Source organism: Balearica regulorum, chromosome 23, assembly GCF_011004875.1.
Source record: "Balearica regulorum gibbericeps isolate bBalReg1 chromosome 23, bBalReg1.pri, whole genome shotgun sequence".
Lineage (NCBI taxonomy): Eukaryota > Metazoa > Chordata > Aves > Gruiformes > Gruidae > Balearica > Balearica regulorum.
This window is the reverse complement of record NC_046206.1, coordinates 3439585-3461064: the sequence shown is the minus strand read 5'-3', so window position 1 is coordinate 3461064 and position 21480 is coordinate 3439585. Positions and strand designations below refer to the sequence as shown.

Genomic DNA, 21480 nt, shown 5'->3' with positions numbered 1-21480 from the left:
AAGGCTTGGATTTGTAGCTGCTCTGTTTCCACCCGTGCCACCCACCTCCCCTGCCCCCCCCCGAGGAGAAGAGTGACGGTGAGCGGGCGAATAGGATGAGGATGTATTACAACCACCCTTTAATACCACACACCACGTCGTTTCCTTCATAATACCTGGGACAGATTAGGCAGGGGCCGTGTGTGAAAGATAGAATTGAAGAAACAGAACCAAGGAGCTGCGCAAAAAGTTCTCAAGAGACGCGCTGTGAAAGCACGCCCAGTATCTGCTTAACCTGGCTCCTCTTCCCCGATTGCGATACCCCCTCAGTGTTTTGCCTGGGCTGATCTAAAGCAGTTTCCGGTCTTAAAACCCGCTACTTCCAGGAAAGTGGGGTGAGGGAGCTCCCCGGTACCTGCAAATGCATCCCGAGTGCCCTATGCATCCCACAGAGATCCCTCCTGCTTCCAGAGACGTTCGGGTTCTCAGATCGGGGAAGTCCACTGCAGGGCGCAGGTAACGCTGTGATTTTATCAGAAGTGTGCGTGGGGGGTTAGCCTAAGGAACATAGGAATGGCTCATTTATCAAGGCTCCAGCAAAGTAAATGGACAGTAAACAGAGCCTACATGGTGCCACTGACCTTATTCTCAATCAGCTCGCTTACTCCACCAATATGGACCATTTACTCACTGGAAGGGGCTTTAATAGGTATTTAGAAGTGTGAAATGGAGACCAGCCTTTCACCCACCTGTGTGATATCCTTTTTTTTTTTTTAAAAAAAAAAAAAAATGAAATCAAGTCTCTCGGCACACAGAGCACTTCAAGCTCACGGGATCCTTTGTCCCACTCTCGCAGATCCTGCTGCGCTCAGCACCCGGCGAGTACATACAAAGAAAAATGTACTTGAATTTTCAAAACAGGTCATTTTGGGAAAGCCTGCACCTAAAAAATGGCCTTGAGGACTGGGATATGGCAGAGGAGCTCAAATTCACCATCACCACTGAAGAGCTTCTGCAAGGTAAGGGCCCCAGGGGGATTGATTGACTTGGCTTCCTTTTAGAAAGATTCCTGTCTCCAAAACTCGGGTGAAAATTGTAAAATCTGGTAAGTAGAAAGTTCCAGTCTAGAAGTTAACAAAAAGCCCATTTTCTTTGTGTGATCGGATCAAATTAGAAGTGTCTGGAATTACGTACAAAGTAAGTACGCAGCTTACAGAAAAACGAGGCTAACACAGAAAATTTAAGCTCATCACAGTGTTTCTGGGCTCCCCACGTCTACCAGCTCCCGAGGAGACGCCGCGCCATCGCACGCTGAAGTGGCAAGCTGACCCTCCGGCACACGGACGCTCGCTGCCGGGGGCACTGCCGGATGCCAGGGGTAAGTTTGGGACCTGGTATTACCTACAGAGGCCGTCGGCGTTTCAGGGAATGGGCTGGAAAAGGGGCTTTTCTTTTGCCAGCCAGACCATCTGTGTCCAGACTGGAAATTTTCGAAGCTTACTTAGAAAAAGTTGAAGCCCGTCTCTCAAGGATAAGGATAGAATTACATTGCCTGCAGACACACTTCCCTCCTAATGCAACCTTTTGGGTAGATAAGCTCAGGAAAGGAGGACTGAAGGGGGTAATTTACGCTCTTCTGGCTTTGCAGGGGAAAGAGAAGGTAAGATTTCAGACCTGAGCACCGTTGTTGGAGCTGGCCGCAGCGGTGCAAGAACACGCAGACGTGCATGCTGTATGCAAACCAGGAAATAAAATACCATTTAGAGGGATGAGAAGGCAACCGGGGACCTTTTCCTTGGGATTTGCATTACATTAGAGCTTCCCCGGGCTGCCTCTGGACAGCAGCATCTAGAAAGGGTCCTCAGGTAGGACCGGCGGGGGGGGGGGTGTGTGTGTGACATTTCTCCTTCTCCTTAGAACCTGGTGTTCAGCCCCATCTGTGGATGTGGGTAAACCCCAGCCTGGTCTGCCCCATCCCTGGGAGCCCTGGCATAGACCCGGCCGGATCCGACAGCCTGGTGGCCTCGTTTGCTGGTGCCACAGAAACCTCCTCTCCAAACACATCCTGGGACTACTCCGACCGGGACTGCTCCGAGGAGGATGCGCTGTTATCCTCCAGCGAGGCCGGAAAGGTACAAAAAAAGGGAACTGCTCGGGCAGTCCTAGGCATCATACGCGCTTGATGATCCCGCAAGAACCAGGGAGCCGGCTCAGCAGCTCTGTGAGAGGTTGCCTCTGGTTTCAGCAGGGGTCAGTCAATGCACAGAGCCTGTCTGACGAACGGGCTGAGAGTACAAAGTGCAGGGAGGGAGGCTGAAATTTAAAGTATATGAGCTTTCTACACGCACTCTGCCAGACCCACCCTCCCCCAGAACAAAGCAGCTTATCCCCGTCCCTCATTCCACCCAGGGCTAATACATCCGACTCCTTTTTCTCCTTCCTCTCCCCAGCTTACTGAGGATGAAGATGCTTCATGTGTGAACACCCCGGTTCCTCAGGAGATGCCGGAAGCTCCGGAACTCAAAGTGATGCCGATGCCTTGGAAATCTGCGGTCCTCCGACCTCAGAGCTTGAAGCTCAAATGCCCCAGGCAGATGAGCACCAAAATTGAGGGAGGCTGGCCCCGTCCCCCCCTTAATTACTGCATCCTCATCACCCTCGCCCTGTGCAACAGCACGAGTGGCAGTCTGACCGTACAGCAGATCTACCAGTTCACACGGTACCCACTCTTCTCCCAGTTCCTAGCGCAGAACGAGGGGAAGCGGGACGATGAGGCGTACGGGAGTCTCTGGTCTCCTACTGGGGAGCAGGGATGTGGCAGCCGGGACTCGTATTTGGGTCTTTGCTCTGCCTCTGGCCCAAGAAGCCGCTGAGAAAACTGCTTCCCCTCTTCGTCAACGCCCAAACCCATGAGTCTCGAGAGCCAGCGTTTTAATTTTGTCTTACTCTTCCTAGGAAAACGCGGTGCTCGACTGCGCCAGCCACCCCTACACCACAGGGGTCAGGGAGGACCCCCTCCTCCTTCCCTGGCTCGGATACGATGCGCTCTATTATTTATCGCAGCCTCTAAGTGCTTCAGCCCAGGACAAATCTTTTCTCTCTGCAGGCAGCACTTCCCATTTTTTCAAACGGCCCCAGAGGGCTGGAAAAACACGATCCGACACAACCTGTGCTTCAGCAGCTGCTTTGAGAAAACCACCGGCTTCGTGTGCGGTGAGGGAAACCGCAAGTCCTGCCTGTGGAAACTGACTCCAGAAGGACACAGAAAGTTTCGGGAGGAAGCACAGGCCCTGCCCAAAGAGGCTCTTGACTTGGTGCGCCAAAGCATGAGCGAACCGGGTACGTTTCAGAGGGCAGGAGCCCCGCAAAATGCGGAGTGAGTCAGACTTTACAAGATTCCTGTAGCGGGGGGGATGCAGGCGGGCGCCCAAGCCAGTACGCAGTCACCGGCACTGCAGGGCGCTAGGTCTAGGAGATGACACCAGACACTTGGAGACCCCTGTAGAGATACCCCCACAAGCAGGGCTCGGTCACCAGACTGGCCAAGAACCCTTCTCCAGTGTAACCAACGTAGCGAGAGAAACAAACCAGGCTGCATTAAAACACGGGGCCTTCATCTCAGTATCGCGTTGCTCGGCCATACGGTACCCATCAGTTTAACGCGGATAAGGACTGAGGCTGTAGCATCGTTATGGTCCAAGTAACTATCGCAGCTTCCTCTCTCTCTCTGTCTTTTGCAGATCTCATGAGATCTCTGTTTGGCCTATGATTCCTTCTGGTTCTCTGCTCCTGAAACACGTACCGTGTGTTTTCAAACCAAGCTTATTTTCTCAGGTGCTGCCGCAGGTAGCTTCCCAAGAGCCGCACGTGGAAATTATGACCGTTGTGACATAAGGACTCCAATTTAGAAGGTGGGCGGAGGAGAAAGATGACCAATCTAATTTCCTTCAATAAGGCAAGTTTTTGCTCCAGCTGCACACATCTCGAGTTGCCGAGGCCTTTCGACACGGGGCACCTGCTACGACAAAGTCCTCCATGCAAGCTGTTGCCTCTTGCAACGTTCTTGCGGTGCAGAGGATTAAGCTGCAGGAGAAGGTTGATCTGTTCCCTACCGAAAGGTCTCGGAGGCTGAGCAGAGAATATATTAGCTGGCTGAGTGAGAGGAGCCCCTACCATCCAGGTGTTAATGCGAACCATTGCCCTTGCCCGCCCAGCTGTTAAAACCAGCGAGCAAGGATCCACATAACTGCTGGGCAGGCTGCTCGGAACGTCTGCAACGCTCGCTTGGCAGAAATCAGCGAGCGCTGCGGAGCGTGAGGAGGGAGAGCGCTATCTTGGAGACGCAAGGACATGACAAAGGAAAAAAAAAAAAAAAGAAACAACCGAAACCCAATCAGAGCTTACTGTTGTGTTCTTGACTGACTTGCTTCTCCAGCAAGAGGCAGGAAAATCACATCCCCAGGCCCAAAGTCAGGCAGATAGCAGGTGTCTAGTGTTCCAAGAAGATTTTTCATACCTTCCTCCTGGCTTCCGCAGCAGTTGCTTGAGCAGAGGAGGCATGATCGGTCCAGTTACGTCCATTATCAGTCCCGCGTACGGCAGGAGCCAGGGCGCCCTGTCGACAAGGGACGAAGAACGCACAGTCACGATGCAAGTTTGTGGCTGGGTTATGTTCTAGACCTGGACCACAGGGAGAGGATGCCAGGGGACAGCCCGTCTGAACCTGCAGGACAGGACAGGGCAGGGCAGGCTGGGCACCTCCTGGAGACCAGCTCCTTTCACCTGCCTGCCCACGAGAGCGTAAAAGAAGAGATGCGTTACAAGGGATTTGATCAGGTCTAAATGCGCGCACTAGGACGGTACCAAGGTGGGTCTGCGCAGCTGGGTGCCACCGCCACCCGAGCGACTGCAGAAGTCGGAAGGAGACAGACGGCTGTGAGTCCCACGCAGACAGCGCAGGCTGTCTGTCTGTCTGTCTGAGCAGGACCCGATGCCAGGTAACGCCAAGGCCTGGCTGCGCGGGATGGCAGCACTGAGATAACCCTGATGCTGCAGTTCGGATGTTCTCCTTCAGTCACGCTGGACTAAACCACGAGCATCCTCTGCTCTTACTAAATGTTGGAAAAAAAAAAAAAAAAAAGCAGCAGCCTGCTTAATATTTTGGTAGAGGTGTGGATGGCCAACAAAACGACAAGGCGTCAGACCGCCGTTACCAGAGAGAGCGCGTCAAAAGGCAGTTGGGTGGGAGACCAGCGCGTTCCAGGGGTGCACGGCACGTCTCCAGCGCGCCTTCGTAATAACAACCCAAAACTCTGAAACCGCGTAAAGTTTCAGAGGGGCATTGCCGAGAACGGCGTTTGCCGCACACGCGTCCCCGCCGGGCACCAAGCGCAACGCCAGCCTGCCGCAAAGAGCAAGTTAAGGTAAAGGAAGAGGCACGGCTCTCCCCCCCCCGGCCGGGCACCCCCCCTCCCCGCACGGAAAGACCCCTCAGCCCGGGAAGGGGACACCCCACCCCCCCGCCCCACCGGGCCGCTGTCCCCGCCTGCCGCGCCTGCGCCCTGCGGGGCCGTTCCGGGCGGCTCCGCGCCGCCATGGCGGTGCACTACTGCGGGCTGTGCCGCCGCACCTCCTTCACCGGCCGCCGGCACCTGTACAGCGCCGCGCACCGGCGGCGGCTGCGGGAGGCGCTGGGCCGGCTGCAGGAGGAGGTGGCGGCGGCGCGGGCGGCGGCGGCGGCTGCTGCTGCGGCGGGGGACGGGGACGGCGACGGGACCGTGCGGCGCTACGACCCGGCGGAGCACGATCGGCGCGTCTGGTGCCTGTGCTGCGGGAGCAGCGTGCGGAGGGACGGGCGGCGAGGCGGGCTGGCGCTGCTGCAGGCCGGTCTCCTCCAGCACCTGGCCGGGTGGGTAGGCGGGCGGCCCACCGGGCGATCGGCGGAGCTGGCGGGCGGGCGGCGCTGACGGGTGTCCCGCAGGCCCGAGCACCGCCGGGAGACGGCGCGGTTCTGGCGGGAGAACAGGGCGGAGGCGGCGCTACGGGAGCGGTTCCTGGTCTCGGCCGAGGAGTACGATCGCTTCGCAGAAGCGACGGAGCGGGCGCTGGCCGCGTACCAGCGGCGGGAGGAGGAGCGCATCCGGCAGGTACCCCCGGCCCCGCGCCGCCCGGCCCCGGCCCCGCAGCTCCCGGTCCCGGCCTCACCCGTTCTCTCCCCGCAGATGGCGGCCGGCATCCGGGAAGCCGAGCGCAGGCAGCGGGAGACCGTGCAAGCCGCCCTCCAGGTCGGTGAGCCGTATCCTGCCCTGGCTGCGCCCCGGCGGGGAGCGGGGACGGGGCCACGCACCCCCAGCGGAACCGGGCGCCCTCGGGAGGGGCTGGGGGTGGCTGGAGTGGGGCAGGGGTGGGGGGCTCTGCTCAATACCAGAAATATTGTTCCTTTTTCCTGAATCACACTCAGCTTCAAACAGAGCCAGAGCTTTGCGCAGGACCTTCTGTCTGCAGCCCCCCACCCGGACCCGGAAGGTGAGAACCGTTTTCCTTACATCGCTGCTAACCCACGTACCCCGCTCAAAACGCCAGACCAAGCCCCAGCAGCAGCCTTTCTCGCTCAGTGACGCTGTCATGGGCACCCATTCAGATCCTTTGCAAACTTTTACCTACGCTACGGTAAGCACCACAGCCACAGAGAGATTAGTCTCGGCCGCGCATTCATAGGTAAGCGCCAACAACCATAAAGAGCGAGCACAGCAACAACATCCAAGCGTTTTGCGTCACCACGCCCCGAGAAAACTTTTCTTTTTCCTTCTTACTGCAAAGCTCTCCAAACACGCGTTCTGCTCCAGAAACCTCTGGACAATCGTTGCCTGCCCGGCTTCAACAGTCACCCACCTCTCAGCCTCTGTATTCCAGGGACTCCTCTCAGGATGCGGAGCAGCCTGGCCCGAGTGGGATGCAGACGGGGCCTGACTTAAACTGGACAGAATCAGGCCAGGCTTTGACCTTCATTGGCCACCAGGTAGGGGTGACTGGCTAACGAGCGTGACTTAAATGACGGTGAGGTACACGTAGTGCGCGTTACAAGGCAAAAAACAAGGGTTTGCAGTCTCCAGCCGCTGAAAAAGGCAGTGACTAGCTGAAGAGTTTCAGTCCTCCAGTGCTAACTTGTGTTTCAATGAGCAAACGTTCTAAAATGCACTGAAAACCCAAATGCTCCTGAAGGAAAGCAGAGAGCACCTCCCTCCCCGACTTTTTGTCACAGAACTGGACGCCGGAAGGGAACGCACACAATGCCGTTCTGTTGAAAGATACTCCTGAAAGCATCGGTTTCTCATTAGTGTTTCATTTTTCTCTTAACAGGAAACAGAAGGGAAAGGAAACGTTCACACAGGTAATCGTGCCTGCTTCGTGACTCGTTTGGTTACTGCCCTACCGAAAACCTTGGCTTGCAAATTTAATGGGGATAACTTTAAGCAGTTTTGCAGCAGTTACAGCAAAACCAGAGGAGGTGCTCGCTCTTTTGCTGATATTTGACATAATAGAGAAGAAAACACTTCTGTGTTACGAAAGCCGTTGGTGGTGCTGCTTGCGTGGAGCGTATGGTTTGGGGCACGGTCTGCCACGGCCATAACCGAGGCAAGCCAGCTTCTTTGTCTCACCAGGCCCAAAGTTTACTTTTCCTTCACCCGCTTACTTGGTAGGGCGAGCTGCAGGGACAGGGGACGAAGGGATGCTTTCCCCTACGGCGAGCTTAGGATAACCTCAGTGGCTGAACGCATTTTCCCTGTGACTTCTAGGAGCAAAACCTCCGTGGCTAACAGAGGAAGAGGAGGAGGAGGATGGAAGTAAACGACAAATCGGACCTTCGTATGAGGAATTTCTCAGACAAAGTGAGCAGCTTGTATACGTTTCAGTTAACCTTAACGTTCGCTTTACCGCACTAAAGAATCAAAAGCAATTTGACTGAAAAACTTTGGCTGAACAAACTATTTTTTTTTTTAGAGGAGAAGCAGAAGCTGAAAAAGCTCCCAGCGGAGCGCGTTGGTGCCAACTTTGACCATACCTCTCAGACAGGCGACAGCTGGCTCCCTTCCTTCGGGCGGGTTTGGAATCACGGCAGGAGGTGGCAGTCCAGGTAAGCTTCAGGGCAGCACGGGCTGATGGCGAGCGGAGGGTTTGCGGTTTCCTTCCGCGCAGGCTACTCACGGAACGGGTTTTGCGGTAGCAGCAAGCATAAGGAGATGTTTCACCGCACGGGAAGAGTTACGCCACGCAGTGCTTAGTCCTGGAGCCGCGCACACGAGGTGAAGCATGGTCACGGCCATGGAGTGTGTCTGCCTCGTTGAGCTTAGCTCACCTTTCACACCCGCGTACCTTTTAACACGCTAGAAACCTGTGTCAGCTAGCTACAGCTCACCGAGAGAGCTGAAAGAAAAAAATCACTGAGTGTCCATTCTAAAACACTATACATAACACTATCTTACTTGTTAGATGAGGCAGCGTTCGTTACCTCTTTCTAAAGGCTGTTGCGTTCTGACTTCTTTCAGGCATCAGTTTAGAACTGAATCAGGGGAAAAGAAGAAAAAAAGGTGATCAGAAGAGGAGCACCGAAGAAACCAGAGCTATGACCGCTGTGGAAAGGCAGACTGTAGGCAGCTGCAGCTTTGTCAGGGCTGTTGCTGCCACCAAGTTCAGCGCTCTTATTTAATATATACATCTAGATGCGTTCGGTCCCCGGGAAGGTAGGAACCGTTACCAAAGGCTGCTCTGCCAGGGGTGTCGCAGTAGCTCCACTCCCCCATGTGTATCTGGGCACCGATTTCTGGTCTTAAGCTACACAAAGGCAGATCCTGCCAGCAAGGAAGGTCTCCTGTCTGCGCCGTATCTTCATAATTAGGCGGCTGACCTTAAACAGCACGTAGTGCCGGTGTCCTGCGTTGATGGCGTGACGTTCCGTTAAAGAAATAAGTTTTTGAGAAATAAACCTTTTCTTTTTTTTTTTTTTTTAGATTACCTCTGTTAGTAGGCCAACTGAAACACGTTTCAGATACAGGGCCCGCTCTGGAGGAAAGTGATGATATTCCATCTCATGTTTTCTTTCTAATTTGTGTTACTTTCACTCGTTCTGCCTCACCTAAAGGACAACTATTTGGTCCTCCGTAGAAGAAAGGAGGCCTTAAAGACCTTTGCTATGCGCAGTTCTTACTTTTAATTTAAATAAAATACTTACAGCCTTCTTTAGAGCTGCTTAACTATGTTTCCCCAGTAGACCCTGACCCAAAAGATGCTGTCACCTCGTACACACAATCTGTGGGCACGGCTTGTTTAGGGGGAGTTTAAATAAATAACGAAAATATCTCACTAGCACCTTCCCTGTCTATTCGATTTTCCTCCTACTAGAGCCGAATACGGTTTAACATCACTGGCTGCTGTAGGCAATGCAGAAGTTCCTTTCCCTTTTCGCGATATAAAAGCGTGTTCACAGTACCTTCGTAACACTGTCAATGCAAAAAACTCGCTGCTAGAGGAAGACAGCCGTGACCGTTACCAGAATCTGCTATCAATAATGCGTCAATAACGAAACGTACGCGTTCTTGAAAAGGCAAGAAAAATTATTTCAATAATTTTATTGTGTGCATCTACATATGACACATTGTTGACGAGGTCACTGGAGAACCTGCAAAGCAAGAAGTCCCAAATCAGGCAACCAGGTCAAAAGAAGCTAGCAGGAAGCAAACGGTCCGAAAACTTGCATTCCGACAAGAACGCTCTGTCAGGGCAACAGCGGGGAGGACGCGTGCCCATGTACCCCGCGGCCCACAGACGGGACAAAAAAATCGCAAATCGCTCTTGAATTCTGGAGAACCAACATTTCCACTAATGCCACTCAGGAAGCTGCTCGGCACGCGAGCGACGTCCCTTGAAACGTCTGGGCAAACAGCCCATCCAAAGCAGCGAGGTAGTCATCAGTTACGTGGCACGTAGCCGCCCGTTAGCCCCCAACAAAGCACAACCCAGCCCCGCCATCTCACCTCCCTACGCGTCCTCCCCTGCGGCGGGCGCATCGCCACCTTTTGTGTTTCTGGTGTAGATCACTTGGGCTCGGTGCTTGGACACCAGTTTGATCAAACCTACAAAAAAAAGGGAATTATTTGAGTGCATGCGTACTGGGGGACATTGCGGGCCCTCCTAAAGCGGCAGACTGGACAACAAGCGACAGGAAATACCAGGGTACCCAACGCTATGCATGCTCGCGCAAGGCTTCCGTTCAGGTCTGGGAGCGGCTGCGTCACAACCTGTCCTTCTGACAGCATTTTCTGAGTATCGCGACGCCACTGAACACGGCAGAGCCTCTGCTCCTCACTTCGGAGCACTTTTGAAACGCAAGCTAAGGGAGCAGCTTGTCAAAAACACGCCAAATCGTGTACTTCAGATGGGGTGAAAAATCTTCTGGGTGAGCAAGGAAAAGAAAACATCCGATTCAAGTGGCTTTCTCTCTTTGCACAGTTTTGAGCGCTTACCTTTGCCGAGCAGCTCCTGGAGGGCAGCCCTAGCCAGGGAGCCTCGAATCTTCAGTCTCTCCGAGACGACTGCGGGTGTGATGAGCTTGTAGTTGGGCACTTCTTTGCACAGTTTGTCATAGGTGGCCTTGTCAAACAGGACAAGGTTGTTCAACTTGTCTCTCACTTTCCCCTTGGACCACTTCTACTTGAAAAGAGGAAAAAAACCCACACTAAGCCATCTTCTAAACAATAACAAAAGATTAGATAGGCTAAGAGCTGCACCGTTCAACGTCCCCGTATCACATCCGGGACTGGAGGACTAACGAGATGCACAAGATGGTCTTTGTAAACGTACGCGTTGCAGAGAGTACCCGCGGCGTCCCCACACAAAAGGAGCAAAGCCTTTTGTTACTCAGATTTCGCACCATTGCGTGCCGCTTGCTGCCAGACGAAGAGCGAGCTCCTCTAACGCGACGGCGCGCACACGCAACCCCCCGCCCCAATCACGGTGCCAGCCGCACCCAGCCACCCGCTCTCTAGGCCTGGCCACGCCGCACGCGTGGAAGGTCTGGGGAGCCACAACAGCCTCCTCCGAGCTACCAGGCTCCCGCAGCCCTTCGCTGTGCTCAGCGTACGAGCCCTGCTGCCCCGCCCGGGTTTTCACGGCAGGCTCCGGGAGGGCCGCAGCCGCAGCTCGGGGCCTGCCTTCAGGGAGGCCGCCCCGGCAGGCGCGGCATAGGCTCCGCCGGCTCCTACCTTCTTCTTGGCTTTGCCGCCGGACTTGTTGACCGGGTCCTTGTCCTTTTTGGCGGACTTGCCCGCGTCCTTCTTCTTCTTGTCGTCTTTGGGCGGCTGCGGGAAGCGGAGGGGGGGGGGGGGGATGAAGAAGGATGGGACGGTCAGCAGCGGCGGGGAGCCGGGACGCGCTTCCCCTCCCCTCCCCCGGCACTCCCCGGTCCCCAGCCCTCAGGAGGCCGCCCCCGTACCCCCTCAGCCCCGCCGCCCAGCCACCACGCCGCTCCCCGCCCTCACCATGCTGCGGCGGCTGCTGCTCCCCCAAGATGTCGGCCGAGAAAGGAAGCGCCTGGCGCGAGGCGTGGGGAAACCCCGTGGTCTCGGGCGGCTTCCGGGGTACGGCGTGACGCCACTTCCGGGAGGAAGGGCGGGGCGGCGCCATGGCGATCTTCAGCGTTTACGTGGTGAACAAGGCGGGCGGCCTCATCTACCAGCTGGACCACTACGCGCCCCGCGCCGACACCGAGAAGACGTTCAGCTTCCCTCTCGATCTCGTCCTGCGCCCGCACGACGAGCGCGTCGTCGTCGCTTTCGGACAGCGCGACGGCATCCGCGGTGCGGCGGCGGCGGCGGGCGGGTCGGGGTGGGGGAACCGGGCCGGGCCAGGGCCGGGCGGACTGACTCTGACTGACTGACTGACTGAGGCCGCGCTGTCCCCGCAGTGGGCCACGCCGTGCTGGCCATCAACGGCGCCGAGGTCAACGGGCGCTACACGGCGGACGGGAAGGACGTGCTGGAGTTCCTGGGCAACCCCGCCAACTACCCGGTGTCCATCCGCTTCGGCCGCCACCGCCTCTCCTCCAACGAGAAGCTCATGCTGGCCTCCATGTTCCACTCGTGAGCAGGGGCGGGACGTGACGTGGTGGGGTGGCGTGGGATGGGGGTGGTGGGGGGGGGGCGCTGAGGGCCGTGTCCCTGCAGGCTCTTCGCTATCGGGTCACAGCTGTCCCCCGAGGTCGGGAGCTCCGGGATCGAGATGCTGGAGACGGACACCTTTAAGCTGCACTGCTTCCAGACGCTGACAGGTACTGTCGTCCAGCACCGCTCTGCTTTGCCGGGGCTGTCACAGGGCTCAGCCTTCCTCACGCTTCTGTCCCTGTGGCTCCAGGGATCAAGTTCGTGGTTCTTGCTGACCCGAGGCAGGCGGGGATAGACTCCCTTCTCCGCAAGATCTATGAGATTTACTCTGACTTTGCTCTGAAGAACCCCTTCTACTCCCTAGAAATGCCAATCAGGTAAGGAAGCAGCCCCCTTTCAATAACGCAGCTGCAGCCCCTCATCACTTTCTGCCTGTGCAGTAACAAACGCTGACAGCCCCCACGTTGAACAGCAAAGCAGACCCAGAGGTCGGGGGAAGGGGGAAGACGCAATCCGCTGCTGCAGGGATGGACACTGACCAACCTGTGCTTTATCCAGCGCTGCCCTGCGCTGGGGAAGCGGGAGGTGCTGCTCTCCCTTGGTACGATCGCTGCTGTCCCAGCGTAAGGCAAGAAGCTTTGCTCGTCCTTAGTGGCCAAACCGAAGTTTAATGCCAGTCAGGTTGCTGTCTCGTGACTTACGGAATCTCTCCCCGAAGGATGCAGAGCCAAAGGGACGTGGAGATCCTGTCTTCACAAGCCTGTTCCCTGGGTAAAATCACCCCCTCCTGCTTTTCTGTTTCAGATGCGAGTTGTTTGATCAGAACTTGAAACTCGCTCTGGAGGTGGCAGAGAAAGCTGGACCCTTCGGACCCGGATCATAGAGAAAGCCTCGCCTGTTGCACAGACTCCTTCCTCTGAAGAGCAGGGCCTCTCTCTTCCCCAGCTGACCTCTCTCCTCCACAGCAGAGACTGCGTATCCCCAAACGCGCTTCATTATCTCTCAAGATACCGTTTCATCCCCTTTGTTGTGAAATTTACCTTAAACGGACTCGTTACTACTGTTTACATTGGGCTACAGAGGCTTACTACCCTGCTGTTGCGGCTCCACTGCCTTTTCTGAAGAAAGATAAGGCGCGGGTCCGTGGCCTTACCGCAGTCAATTGTTATCTTTCGTTTCATAATTGTACATATGTATTTTTTTCCCTGTATAGCTCTAACTTATGGTTTTGCAGAGTTTCTGTGTAGAAGTAACAAATGTTCTTTAAAGGAACGGATGGCTGTTTGTTTTCTGTTGGCGGGGTAAACTTCTGCCCGTAGCCCCTCAGGAGGATAAGCGGGTTTGGTGGGGGGTTCTGCTTGCACCGTTCTCCGTAAGACAGCCAGAGCCTTAGCGACACTGCTCCATTTTTATTTCACAGATAGTAGAAGATCATATAATTAAGTACAAAATGTAATTCACTTCCATTGTTTTAATTAAGGCTGGCTACCTACTCTTGCAACCGAGCTGTTCAGCAAAGTACCTGCACGCAGGTTCTTCACGAGTTGAAACTTGCCTCTTCCAGGACCCTAAAGCAGTAAATCCTTTCGGGGAAAAACGACGAGTATTCAACAAAAGCCTGGGTAAAAACCTGAGTCTACTTATTGCAAAGAGTGCTGGGGCCTAACTGCTCGAGGCCGCTGGCTCTGCAGCCATGAGAGTTGCACCTCTTGACCAAAAACATCCTAGACTACACACCTCGTACTGAAAAAAATACAAGGCAATGCTAGAAATACGGGTTTTCATGAAACCCAGCTGCAGGTGTTGCGGGCCGGCAGTAGCTGCTGTCGCAATACCTGCCGCCGGGTCCGTTCTGGCTGATTTGCAGAGCGCTCCCTACGAGCTGACTTGGCAGCAGCCGCCGCCTCCCTTGCAAATCATTAACGACGTACACAGAAATCGCACCGGGCAGGATCAGTTCAACAGAAGGAGCTTCTCTAAACGCTCTCCCCTGAAGTGCCAAGAATTTCTTGGAAACGTGCCTATTTCTAAGTGCTGTGGGGAGCCCTGCCACAGCACGGCATTGGCGTTCCGCTTGTCCAGAGCGAAACCTTGCCCTCGCTCCCAACGGCTAATCCAGGGCAAAACTAAAGCCACGCTGCTCTCGCCTAAGCAAACCCAGGCAGCTGCACGGGACGAGCGAAGGCTCGCTTCGGCACCCCTGAACGAGGCTGAATTAACAGCTAATGGCTGAGATGAACGCTAAGGACAAAACTAAATGTGACAGCACCTGAAGCCAGTCGTTTTAGAGTACTTCTAGTGGCGAAGCTGGGGCTGCGAAGCCCGCTTGCTTCGCCAACAGTGCTACGAGAAGGAGGTACAGTAAAATTATTGCAAATGTAAACTAGCTGAATTATCACATCTCGAGGGGGAAAAAAAAAAAAAAGTGATCAGTAGTGAGAACCTCGTGCCCTCAGGCACGTGACAGTGGACGAGAAATCGAGACATTTTTACCAAGATTGCAGCAATAGGTAAACTCACTCCTTGGCCAGTTAAACAAGAAACGAGCATCCTTTTCACCAAGCAGCTTATCCTCAGTCAGCCTTCTTGGGAACCCGGCCCATCTTGGTGCGGATGTTGCGCAGTAAGAAGAAAGCCACCGTGCTGCCGGTACAGGTGATTTCAGCTACCCAGAACGCTGTGGCCCAGCTGTAGTGTTTGGCAACGGTACTGAAGGGTAGTCCAGCCAGAAAACCCCCAACTGTAAGGAAAAACAAAGAGAAAAACTAGCAACGCTCGAGCGTCTCAGTTTTATCTGCCAACACGCATTTTTGCACATATAAAAAGTCCTCAGGCCTGGTTTGAACGTAAAACATAAGGCCAAAAAAAACCCCGCCTAACTGTTCAGGTACAGCAGGAAGCATCCCCGAGGCTTCCAGCTCTACTATCTCTGCTTCTTAGGCAACCTCCCGTGATCAGTAACTTGGCAGCCAGGGGCTAGACCAGACTTCATCGAGAACAGGCAGGGGTTTTGTTTGTTTTTTGGGGAAAACGGGCATTACTCACCGTTGGCCATGAGTGCCACTATGGCGTGGGAGGTGCCGCACAGGTTGGCGGGCGCGCTTTCGTTGGCTATAACCCCGAACAGGGCAATCGGCCCGTAGGAGCAGAACCCAAACACAGCTCCCAGAGTCAGGATCCACAGCTGTCAAAACAAGTTAAGATCAGAAACAGGATCTGTGCATCTTACCGCCATCAATCAGCAGCTGCTGACAAATCTCAGATCCTGTGCACAGTACGAGGGGGTTTTGACATTTTGGGCCTGCCACCAGCTCCCTGGCCGGCAGACGGAAGAGCTCAAGCCGGGAACAGACCCCACGTACACACAGCCCAGCTGCACCCCCACCGCACCGTCTCGTCAGCCAGCACGAGCTCTCCTCTCGCCTACAGTCCTGCCCTCTGCACTGCATACACACACGATAGGCGCTGTTTTGCAAGAAAAAAACAAAACCTCGAGGAGAGCCGGGCAATGAGCCCGTGAAATCGCAGGAGAGAGCTGTGAATCGAGTCGCTTCTAAGAATGATCCTGGAGACACCAACTAAAAAGCTTTTCTCATCTGAGATGCGAGCGACCGATCAGAGCATCTTTCTTTGCGAGTAGCCACTATCTGATAACTGCGATGTTACTGAACAAACACAGAAACGAAACCAAAGAACCCCCAACGCAGTCTGAACTTCAGCGTTAGTTACGCGCTAAGAAAACTACCTGGCTCGGAATTTATCAGTCGCTTGTGAAAGGACAACAAAGGATAAGTAACTTGACCGCCTCGAGATTACATGGCATGCTTTTTGAACACCATTTTAAGATGCCCAGAGGGAAGTAAGCGCCATCGTATTTTCCAGGTGGGAAACAGAAACAAAGAGTTAGGAAAACACTTGCCCAAGTTAAGCAGTAAGGCATCTGCAGGAACAGAATCGTTCCTCCTGAACTCACTCACAAGACTCCTTAACTGCTTACATTTTACCTGATGAACAAGCGTCCTCAGAACCTATATAACAACTTAAAAATGTTATATTCAGACTTTTAAAAAAGTCAGCTAGTGTGACCAAATGATTATAAGAAAAAATTTCTTTTACAAAACTTACAGTAATCTCTTCTCAATGCCCTGGTTCTAAGTTCTGGTGTGCTAACCAACCTCCCAGGATAGGAAAAAGGCAGATGAACGAAAGCAGAAACAGGCAGAGGAAGGAAAAAAACTCAAGGCAGAAACCTCACGTTCTTTTAGGCCTGTAAGATCAGCTAGAGGTTGCAAGGCTACAGTCCAGAGGTGATTTTCCTGAAGAAGAAGAGAAAAAAAAAAAAAAAGGAAAGGAGAAAAGAGGTTTCATTCATTTAGCAATCACGAGGACAGATGCAAGCCGTGCCTACGCTACAGCCGGTAATGTGGGCTCCCCAAGCCGACTTAGGCAGCAGCAGCAGCAGTCCAACCCACACTACGTGAGCCTGCTTTTCTGTAGCGCAAAGAAAGAAAATGCAAACTTAACAGTTCTTGGGAAGGGTGAAGAAAACAGTCGCGCTCCCCATCATCAAACTCCTCACCGTTAAAGGGCTCTCCCTACAACCCACGGCCAGCTGCTCGCGCATGGATTACCTTGGGAGAATCGCCCGTGACCGTGACGCGGAAGAGAAACATGGACACGCACATCCCAGCCATCATGGAAAGCAGCAGCGTGTGCCGAGGGTTCCCGTAGCTTGACAGACCCACCTGTAATGCAGGAAGGGAAACCCCAGGGTCAGAAACTGGAAGGATTCCTTCCGCTTTATACTCGTGGTAACTAATGCCGTCCACGCGGCCCAGTCAGAAACACGGACGGCGCACCAAAAGCACGCCTTTTGGCAAGACTTCTCGGTTGGGTTTAAGGACTGTCTGCGGTCAAACCGCGCTAAACGAGAAGCTCTTGGTGATGAATGGTATTTCCCTTATCAACCGTGCTCTATTTCTACCCGGAACATACCTCTGCATGAAGGGAAAGAAATGGGTTAATCGAGAACAGTCTGATTTTTTTCAAAAGTCCCATTTCAAAGCAGGGTACTTTAGACAGGGAACTGCATCCAAAAGAAGAGCTTGGGAAGACAGAAATCCTGAATCTCCAGAGCAACATAAACAAGGGGAGCAGTCTGCTCCGCTACCGGTGCGGGTATTAGAGAAGGGGCGGGGGGAGGTAAGTCATCCTCAAGCACTCGCAAAGGAAGCCAAAACAAACTGCAAAAATTCTGAAGCAGCTCGAACGGATGCTGCGTCAACTGCCCAGCGTATCCAAGAGTCCAGATTACTCACTCGCGCTACCGCTCTGTCAGAAAGGTATCCAGCAGCAATGCTTCCCACCAGACCCCCAATCTCCAAGGCACTCATGTAGGAACTACCTAGAACGTAGGCGAAGCAAAGAACAGGCCGTCAGGTTCGGTCACCAAAGAGCACAGCCGCTACGTGCTTTAGACCAAGCTCAACCGCTGTCAGCTCGGAGCAGCTCTGCTGGACAGGACCCCTCCAGCTCGTCCCCCAGACAGCACCGGGGCCCTCGGCGCACGCAGTAACTTACCTCCCTCAGCAAGTTATTTTGGTAACTACGTGCGTCTAAATGGACAGGTAGGAGGTAAGCAAATGAGGCCCTCAGACGGAGGCGCCCGCATCCTTTTGCTGTACCCAGTTGAGCTCTGCGCTGCACCCCCCAAACCCCTTGCCTTCGTGACGTCTTACCCACGAGCATGGATTGTCCCCTCTCCTGGATCAGGAAGAGCTGTCCCCAGTCGGTGCAGCACGTTTTCACTCCAAAAACGACCAGGTAGCCTGTTGAGAGCACCCAGAGGTACGGCGAGAGCAGCAGCTCTGTCAGAGTGCTGTTGTCGTTGGAGGAACCTGCAAGGAAGATCAGGAGGAATGTTACTGCCGCTTGAGCACGGCTACCGAACCACTACAGATCGCAGACAGATCGGCAAGCGGGATTCACGCGTAAGAACGTCCTTACAGAGGGAGATACTCATAGCTACTGGCAGCGAATAGCTTTACCTCCCCTTTGCTCTGGGCTTGCTGTGATTTCAGAATCTTTTCTGTCAATTCATTCCACATTCATTAGACTTCAAAAGAATAATCAAAATGCTACTCCAAGTGATTCCCTGTACCGCGGTTGCCAATAAACCCTTCACAAAGGTTGTTTCTGCTTCTCCAGATTTTGCGCTAACGCTTTTAAGCTCTGCTCTGGGAAAGCCGCTCCACAGACCCAAACGAAGATGCTGACTTTCAGGTGCTACCTTTATTTTTGCGTCTGTCGTCCAAGAACGCCTACAAACCTACCCTACAGAAGCAATATTGGTTTTGTGCACAAAGAGGTCAAGTCTAGCGGCACAGGCATCGCAGGACGGTGCGGAAGGTAGGCTGAGTTTCCACTGGCCTTTAAAATCCTACAGCAAACCTCTGTTGCAATTCCCCTCTACCTGTTCTGCTTTCAGAGGAGCACCACACTGAGTGGTCTGAACAAACATTGACTAACCAGATGTCCTAGGTTAGGACAGAAAACACTGAGCAGAGTCCACCGCAAGCCAGGGGTCAAGAGAACCCACGGCGGGGTGAGGGGAGAGCTGCCTGTCCTCTGGTAACGTGGAGGAGAGGAAGGTCAGGCTTAAGGAAGCATTCCCTGCTGTTGCATGTTTTTTTCTCTCTCTCCCTTGTACCCCCCCCCCCAGGAGACTCTGCTCACAGTCTAAGCAAATAAAGCCCCAAGAAAACGAGGACACTGTTAGTAGGAAGACATCACGCAGACGGGGAGATGAAACAGCCAGCCACGAGCATCTCGGCGATGCACGCACGATCGCTGGCAGGAACAGAACTAACAGGCGGTCGGGCTCTTCCTCCGCTCTGCCGCGCTTTCCTGCGGCAGTCTCAGAAGCCTGTACACTGGCCCCTTCCCACAAGACTACACCGGGGCTCCGTTTGTACGATTTATAACTTCAATGCAGCAGCTCAACAGTTACCAGAACAAAGCTGCTGAAACAAACCGCTTAGACGTACCCCGCCGAGCAGCAATTTTGGGAAGCGGGAAGGAGGGAGGTCTCGGTATGCCGAGAGCGACACGTTCGCACCAGGACACTGCAGCTGCCTGCTTACGATAAAGTCTCACGCTCACCTTTCTTCCCTTTCTTGGCTCCTTGTTCAATGTTGGGTAGCCCGACATCCGACGGCTCGTTTTTAATCAGGACGAGGCAAACAAAAGAGACGACCACACAGAGGAAGCCAGAGAAGGACAAAGTCATGCGCCAGTCGTAGTTCAGAGACATGAGGGCAGCGACGATGGGGCCTAAGCCTCCAGCCAAGTTCATGCTTGTAGACAGGATTGCCCACCAAGTCCCAAACTGGGAAGGCTCGAACCACTGCGCAACAACAAGAAAAGCGGCGTGAGGTCTGAGAAAGAGAGCGACGCTGCACGTGAAAATCCTGAATCAAGACCCACATTGCGGGTTTGGGGCAATTCAGACACAGATCTACAAAAGCAGGTAAAGGGAACTCCAAACGTTACGCAAGGGTCAGCCATAGGAGCCCGACAGCTGCTCACACCGCAAGCCAGCTCGGAGTTATTTCCATTTACAGACCACGAAACCGAGACGCAGGGCCGGGAGAGGCACGGTTCTGCGTGCTGGCTCGCGAGGGACAAGCGCCCTCCCGGAAAGGTCGGCTGGCACAGGACCGTGAACTGATACGCAGAGAGTCACGGGGTGACTTTAGGATTCACCGCTGCATTAAGGATCAGGCACGATCGGCTCTGTATCGCAAGGCGCGCTCGGAGCCAGAACCACTCAGGTGGTTGCTGTCAGCAGGAAAACATCCGAGAGCAACATTCACGAATGTCTTCGGAAAAAAACGTGCCTATTGTTTCTGCTGCTCGGGCCCTTCCTTTCCATGCACACAACCATCCCGACAGCCCTTTTCTCGCCAGCTAGATGCCTCACAGAACGGCAACGCAGTTGTTCACCTCCCCTCGTCCCGCACGTACGTGCATTTCTGGATTTTACATTTTTCAAGAGAGGTTAGCACGCAGCTGACCTCCTTTGCTTCTGCCCTAAGGCAGAAATCGATCTCTTCCGTTTCGATTGTCACGAAACCCAAACACACACGCAGAGCTTAGAGGCTTGACTCATGCTCTTCCTCCAAACATTACCCTGTTTTCTACCTGAACAGCCTGCGATTTGCAATTCCCGAGTTCCCGGAGCGTGCGGATGGAATTCTGCTCATCGCTCCTCGCCCAGCAGCACCCCGCCGCAACGGCAAAGAGATGAGCAGACCTGCACGCTTAAAATACTGAATTCCAACAAACAACGTCTCGTACAGCGGAGAAGGTCCGCTACCAGGGGACGTTACTTATCAAGCTGAGCCAGAACCAAGGCGTGTAAACGCAAGGGCGAAGGAGCTTTTTGAATCTTTGCCAGAACAAGCAGAACCTCGCGCACGGAAACTTGCTCTGCGTGCAGAAGGAAGCACGGCTAGCGGTTTCCACCTCCTTGGCTCGAAGGAGGCGGGAAGAGCCTCTGGATTCGGAGCAAGCGTTCCCGCGAGGCGGCCCGTGCCGACCTGCCGCCGGGAGAAGTTTTGCCCCCTCGCCTTCCCCAACAAACGCTTACTTTCCGCAGTATCTTCCCGCAGGGCGGCCAGCCCAGTCCCTGGGCCAAGCCGTTGAGGAACCAGAGCCCAGCAAACGCCGCGACGGTGGAGCTCCAGGAGAAGACCACGTTGACCAAACCCACCATCAGGAGGCCGGAGGAGAAGAGCCAGCGGGCGCTCATTTGGTCGGAGAGGACGCCGCTGACGAACTTGCTGATGGCGTACGCCGCGGACTGGCTGCTGGTGATGAGACCTGCGGCGGGGCAGAGCCCGTTAACCGCCCGTTAACACCGGCACCGGGCAGGCAGGGCCGCGGGGTGGGTTTGGGGGGGGGGGATGTCCCGGCACTCACCCAGCTCGTCCTTCCCCAGCGGCACCTCGGCCATGACGGCGGGCATGACGAACGAGAAGGTTTTGCGGTTGAAGTAATACAGCGTATACCCGACGAACATGGCCGTGAAGATGACGGCCCGGTACCGCCCGTACCCGCCGGCCGCCATCCCGCCGCGCTCCTCCGCAGCCAGGCGGGAACGGAACGGAACGGGACGGGACGGGGCAGACGAGCCCGGCGGGCGGACAGACAGACGCACCGCCCGGCTCCACCGGCTCCTGCTGCAGCCCCGGAAGTCCCGCCCCGCCCCGCCGCTCCCATTGGGCGACGAGCTCCGCCCCGGTCCGCCCGCCCTGCGGTCCGTCCCCGCCCCCGCCCCCGCGGC

At 54.8% G+C, this 21480-nt stretch overlaps 5 protein-coding genes across 6 annotated transcripts; 3 read left to right on the top strand and 2 right to left on the bottom strand.

Moving 5' to 3' along the window:
- Positions 1–877: 877 nt before the first annotated feature.
- FOXR1 (forkhead box R1) lies at positions 878–3748 on the top strand. Its single transcript, XM_075774637.1, has 5 exons — positions 878–998; positions 1897–2111; positions 2430–2698; positions 3086–3318; positions 3720–3748. Exons 1-5 carry the CDS (start codon positions 878–880, stop codon positions 3746–3748), a joined length of 867 nt encoding a protein of 288 aa, XP_075630752.1.
- A 1798-nt stretch (positions 3749–5546) lies between these two features.
- CENATAC (centrosomal AT-AC splicing factor) lies at positions 5547–9339 on the top strand. Its single transcript, XM_075774738.1, has 9 exons — positions 5547–5887; positions 5960–6125; positions 6201–6263; positions 6440–6504; positions 6892–6997; positions 7339–7369; positions 7776–7868; positions 7981–8113; positions 8526–9339. The coding sequence occupies exons 1-9, from the start codon at positions 5574–5576 to the stop codon at positions 8569–8571; spliced, it is 1017 nt and encodes a 338-aa protein (XP_075630853.1). The 5' UTR covers positions 5547–5573; the 3' UTR covers positions 8572–9339.
- A 230-nt stretch (positions 9340–9569) lies between these two features.
- Positions 9570–11663, bottom strand: RPS25 (ribosomal protein S25). The gene is made up of 5 exons (XM_075774742.1): positions 11514–11663; positions 11238–11333; positions 10500–10683; positions 10011–10109; positions 9570–9655 (listed from the first exon to the last, which is right to left on the bottom strand). Exons 1-4 carry the CDS (start codon positions 11514–11516, stop codon positions 10015–10017), a joined length of 378 nt encoding a protein of 125 aa, XP_075630857.1. The 5' UTR covers positions 11517–11663; the 3' UTR covers positions 9570–9655; positions 10011–10014.
- On the top strand, positions 11657–13403 carry TRAPPC4 (trafficking protein particle complex subunit 4). Its single transcript, XM_075774739.1, has 5 exons — positions 11657–11831; positions 11939–12113; positions 12198–12301; positions 12385–12511; positions 12939–13403. Exons 1-5 carry the CDS (start codon positions 11657–11659, stop codon positions 13015–13017), a joined length of 660 nt encoding a protein of 219 aa, XP_075630854.1. The 3' UTR covers positions 13018–13403.
- A 125-nt stretch (positions 13404–13528) lies between these two features.
- SLC37A4 (solute carrier family 37 member 4) lies at positions 13529–21396 on the bottom strand. Of its 2 annotated transcripts, XM_075774727.1 has the most exons (9): positions 21117–21396; positions 20785–21017; positions 19296–19539; positions 17873–18031; positions 17453–17538; positions 16766–16879; positions 16385–16450; positions 15180–15318; positions 13529–14874 (listed from the first exon to the last, which is right to left on the bottom strand). In XM_075774727.1, exons 1-9 carry the CDS (start codon positions 21262–21264, stop codon positions 14708–14710), a joined length of 1356 nt encoding a protein of 451 aa, XP_075630842.1. In that variant the 5' UTR covers positions 21265–21396; the 3' UTR covers positions 13529–14707. The 2 variants fall into 2 exon arrangements, with proteins under 2 accessions (XP_075630842.1, XP_075630844.1); XM_075774729.1 differs by lacking the exon at positions 16385–16450.
- Between the last annotated feature and the right edge of the window lie 84 nt (positions 21397–21480).

Bases quoted from the DNA above. Each gene is read 5' to 3' on its own strand.
- SLC37A4 (XM_075774727.1), bottom strand. From the start codon at position 21,264: ATGGCGGCCGGCGGGTACGGGCGGTACCGGGCCGTCATCTTCACGGCC. The intron at 21,018-21,116 runs GTGAGTGCCGGG...GCCCCGCCGCAG, and splicing joins GCTGGGGAAGGACGAGCTGG to GTCTCATCACCAGCAGCCAG. The intron at 14,875-15,179 runs GTGAGTAATGCC...TTTTCCTTACAG, and splicing joins AGTGGCACTCATGGCCAACG to TTGGGGGTTTTCTGGCTGGA.
- FOXR1 (XM_075774637.1), top strand. From the start codon at position 878: ATGTACTTGAATTTTCAAAACAGGTCATTTTGGGAAAGCCTGCACCTA. The intron at 999-1,896 runs GTAAGGGCCCCA...CCTTCTCCTTAG, and splicing joins CACTGAAGAGCTTCTGCAAG to AACCTGGTGTTCAGCCCCAT. The intron at 2,699-3,085 runs GTACCCACTCTT...TTCTCTCTGCAG, and splicing joins CAGATCTACCAGTTCACACG to GCAGCACTTCCCATTTTTTC.
- CENATAC (XM_075774738.1), top strand. From the start codon at position 5,574: ATGGCGGTGCACTACTGCGGGCTGTGCCGCCGCACCTCCTTCACCGGC. The intron at 7,869-7,980 runs GTGAGCAGCTTG...TTTTTTTTTTAG, and splicing joins TGAGGAATTTCTCAGACAAA to AGGAGAAGCAGAAGCTGAAA. The intron at 8,114-8,525 runs GTAAGCTTCAGG...GACTTCTTTCAG, and splicing joins GGCAGGAGGTGGCAGTCCAG to GCATCAGTTTAGAACTGAAT.
- TRAPPC4 (XM_075774739.1), top strand. From the start codon at position 11,657: ATGGCGATCTTCAGCGTTTACGTGGTGAACAAGGCGGGCGGCCTCATC. The intron at 12,114-12,197 runs GTGAGCAGGGGC...GTGTCCCTGCAG, and splicing joins CTGGCCTCCATGTTCCACTC to GCTCTTCGCTATCGGGTCAC. The intron at 12,512-12,938 runs GTAAGGAAGCAG...TTTCTGTTTCAG, and splicing joins TCCCTAGAAATGCCAATCAG to ATGCGAGTTGTTTGATCAGA.
- RPS25 (XM_075774742.1), bottom strand. The intron at 10,684-11,237 runs GTAGGAGCCGGC...CTTTTCAAGTAG, and splicing joins GCGGCAAAGCCAAGAAGAAG to AAGTGGTCCAAGGGGAAAGT. The intron at 10,110-10,499 runs GTAAGCGCTCAA...TTTTTTTTGTAG, and splicing joins CCAGGAGCTGCTCGGCAAAG to GTTTGATCAAACTGGTGTCC.